Source organism: Cucumis melo, chromosome 11, assembly GCF_025177605.1.
Source record: "Cucumis melo cultivar AY chromosome 11, USDA_Cmelo_AY_1.0, whole genome shotgun sequence".
Lineage (NCBI taxonomy): Eukaryota > Viridiplantae > Streptophyta > Magnoliopsida > Cucurbitales > Cucurbitaceae > Cucumis > Cucumis melo.
In genome coordinates, this window is record NC_066867.1 from 14,994,166 (window position 1) to 14,997,803 (window position 3,638).

The following is a 3,638-nucleotide window of genomic DNA, read 5'->3' on the forward strand; positions in this document are numbered from 1 at the left end:
GATTATTTTATTTCTTGAAACTCGAAAAACTTTCATGTGGATTTGTGGGATCGTTAAGTTTACTAACGTGCTGGTTGCTCCAAAATGCAGCAAAATCCAATTGAAATGAAGAAGAAATAAGCTGAGGCTGTAGAGGAAGGGAAGGGCCTTCCTTCCATTGAGAGTGGACTTTTGATGTTTGCAGCAACAATTTCGGAGCTAAGAGATTCAAACTTTGAGCATTTAAAAACATTGTAAGTTGACCCACAACACTAATTAATCTAATTAATTTCTCATTCTTCTCCCGTTTTCTATTCTCATTTCATCTTTTTTCTTTTTCTTTTTTTCATTTTTGGCTTTCCAGCTTTCCTTTCTCATGAATTTGGGAGCAATATCTTTGAACAAAGACAAATCCCCTAAAAAAAACAAGATTTTTGATCTTGATTTGAAGAAGAAGAAGAAGCCAAAGTTGATGGAGGATAGAAAATCGTCATCCTCTGTATCAGATGTTGGAGCTTGGAGTATGAATATTTTCAGCTCTGTGGGCATTATTATGGCTAATAAGCAACTCATGTCTCAAACTGGCTTTGCATTTTCCTTTGGTTTGTATCTCTTCTTTCTCTTTTTGTTTCAAATTTCATTACCAGAAGTCTTGCAAGCAATTCAGAGGTGGAGACTTGCTTGTTGCATTTAAGGCATGCTCTGTAGGGATTGTGAGACTAAAAATCACTTCCACACATAGAATTGATTGTTTAGAATTAATTTAATGTCTGTTTTGCATTTTTAAACTCAACTTTTGTAACGTTAAAAACTGTCACAAAAGTGATTTTATTTGATATTTTATAATAATTTAAATTTAGACGACTATTTGGTCGTTGGTTTTTTAAAATCAAATTTGTAAACATTACTATTTACCTATAAGTTGATCTGTTTTGTTATTGCATTTCTATTAGTGTTTTAAAAAACTCAACTCAAATTTTGTGAATAAAAAAATAGTTTTCAAAGACTTGTTTTTTATTTTAGAATTTGACTATAAATTCAAGTTTTTCTTAGGTAAAAATAGAAAAAAATTGAGATAATACGCAGACATTGTTTTGTCAAAGCAGAAAAGTTAAAAACAAAATCATTACCAAACATAGGAAGAAACAGGGAGCAGAATCTGGTCATTACACTCTTCAGATAAGCATAACATTACTGGTTTCTCTTTTGATGAACAGATTACAACACCAAAAGGATGGAAAAGGAATGAACTTTTAACTAGATCATAGAAAATGAACCAGAAAAATTTAACTTTCAGGTAGCCAATAGCGGCTGGTCTCCTGTTAACTGAACGAAACGGATTTGATAGAACCTGTCAGTAAATTATGAATGATCCACGAGAAAATGATTGTCCCATAGGAGTTTGGTCTAGGGAAACTAAAATGCATAATGCATATATTTCATTTCATCAATTAGCTGCTTTGATCCAAGGCTTTCCCTCCTGTGTTTCAGCTACAACTTTAACTGGATTTCACTTTTCTGTCACTGCATTAATTGGTTGGATTTCAAATGCCACTGGCTATTCTGAATCAAAGTCTGTTCCCTTTTGGGAGCTTCTTTGGTTCTCCATTATCGCCAACACCTCGATAGCAGCCATGAACTTCAGCCTCATGTTAAACTCTGTTGGATTTTATCAGGTTCAATCCTTGCCTCTCTTACTCTTAGTTCTCACTCATCATCATCGACCATAACCAAACTTTTTCGCTGCTTGTAGATATCAAAACTAAGCATGATTCCAGTGGTTTGTGTACTAGAGTGGATTCTTCATGGAAAACAATACTCAAGGGAAGTGAAGATGGCTGTTGCCGTGGTCGTTGTCGGTGTTGGAGTCTGTACTGTAACTGATGTCAAAGTTAATGCCAAAGGCTTTCTTTGTGCCTTGGTAGCAATCCTATGCACATCACTACAACAAATTGTAAGCATTTCTCTTTTCTCTCTATAAAATCACTTCAAACTCAGCAATTAAATTTTAAGAGCCTAATTATGAAACATCAAGCTGAACACTTTTGCATTGATTAAACAGTCAATAGGGTCATTACAGAAGAAGTACTCAATAGGATCCTTTGAATTACTAAGCAAAACAGCTCCAATACAAGCACTTTCCCTTCTAACAGTTGGTCCATTCGTTGACTATTGCCTTACTAGCAAATCTCTACTCAAATACAACTACACTTTTGGTGCATTTGTAAGTTGTAATTCCGATCTCACTCTTCCCAATCTAGCTCGTATTTATTTTGCTTTTGCTTTCAAAGTAGAACCAAGGACAAAAAAATCCAACCGATATTTATCCTTAATGAATATTGCAGTGTTTCATATTACTCTCATGCTCCCTAGCTGTGTTCTGCAACATCAGTCAATATCTATGCATCGGGCGATTCTCGGCCGTATCATTCCAGGTTTTAGGTCATATGAAGACAGTATGCGTGCTGATGTTGGGGTGGCTGCTGTTTGATTCAGAGATGACACTGAAAAACATATCAGGGATGGTACTTGCAATTGTCGGGATGGTGGTTTATAGCTGGGCAGTTGAAAATGAGAAAAAAGGCAATGTAAAGGCCATTCCTCAGATAAAAAGCCAACTTTCAGATGAGGAGTTGATGTTGATGAAAGAGGGTATGGATGACAGTAGTTTGAGAGATGAAGAGCTTGGTCAAGTTTCAAAATGATAAAAATCACTTTTTCTTTTTCTTTTTTTTTTTTTTTTGCTCTTCCATTTTTTACCCACCAATGTGGATTTTAAGTCTTCTAAATGGCTATTCTAAGAGGTTGACTTGATTTATAAACATTGAGATTGTTACATTGTATTTGAATAAAAGTAATTGAAATTATTGCGTCGATGTACGGTGGTTAAAAGTTAGTGACATAAATATATAAAGAGAAGCATATGAGAAAAAAGGTATCTACTTTTGTTACAAAACCATTTTTAAGAAATGTAAGAGTTTATTATTGTATATTTGAAAATTGCTTATTACCCAAGATATCTACCTTAAAGCAGAAGCTGAGGTCTGTTAAGATGGATATTTGAGTCTCTATCCAAGCCTGTTTGAATGCTTAATTGCAGTATTGATGATCTAAACTCAATCTTAAAGTCTAGAAACCTAAAGCTGATTGAAAAGGTGTTGGTTTCGACCATGATAAAGGAAAAGCTGCTTTGTACAAATTGTTTTTATGCCTATCCAAGATAGAACAATATTAGATACTATGTCAAAAGCTCTCGGAACATCAAGAACGGTCACTCTACCTAGTACAAATAAGTCGAGGAAAAGATGGATCTATCATTACTAAGGTAAAGTTGGCACATTCGTCCTTTCTTCTTTCATCTCTATAGTAGAAATGCTTATGTATGACGACCTCAGAAAAGGATTGATAGTGAGAGATTCATGCAATTAAAGGAGCATAGAATGTCAAAGCATAAATGGAAAATAAAGAATAACACTCTTCATAACAGTGTAAGTTGCAACGTAGTTTTTACTTCTAAGCTCTCATTCTCATCATCCAAAGAAGGTTGGTTCTTTGAGAGTGGGTGCTCCATGCATGTGATAGTAGAAAAGAATTTTCTAACCGGTTTAAAGCCATGTGCTTCTAACAATTCTCATCATCCAAAGAAGGTTGGTTCTTTG

General features: G+C 34.6%; 1 protein-coding gene across 3 annotated transcripts; it reads left to right on the forward strand.

Annotated features, from left to right (window-relative positions):
* On the forward strand, positions 1-2,855 carry LOC103490433 (UDP-rhamnose/UDP-galactose transporter 3-like). 3 transcript variants are annotated; one of them, XM_008449924.3, is made up of 6 exons: positions 1-233; positions 344-581; positions 1,471-1,655; positions 1,733-1,933; positions 2,042-2,203; positions 2,325-2,855. In XM_008449924.3, the coding sequence occupies exons 2-6, from the start codon at positions 356-358 to the stop codon at positions 2,682-2,684; spliced, it is 1,134 nt and encodes a 377-aa protein (XP_008448146.2). In that variant the 5' UTR covers positions 1-233; positions 344-355; the 3' UTR covers positions 2,685-2,855. The 3 variants fall into 3 exon arrangements, with proteins under 3 accessions (XP_008448146.2, XP_050947576.1, XP_050947577.1); XM_051091619.1 differs by having other exon boundaries at positions 431-581; XM_051091620.1 differs by having other exon boundaries at positions 434-581.
* The last annotated feature ends 783 nt before the right edge of the window (positions 2,856-3,638 follow it).

Bases quoted from the DNA above. Each gene is read 5' to 3' on its own strand.
- LOC103490433 (XM_008449924.3), top strand. From the start codon at position 356: ATGAATTTGGGAGCAATATCTTTGAACAAAGACAAATCCCCTAAAAAA. The intron at 1,656-1,732 runs GTTCAATCCTTG...CGCTGCTTGTAG, and splicing joins ACTCTGTTGGATTTTATCAG to ATATCAAAACTAAGCATGAT. The intron at 2,204-2,324 runs GTAAGTTGTAAT...TGAATATTGCAG, and splicing joins ACTACACTTTTGGTGCATTT to TGTTTCATATTACTCTCATG.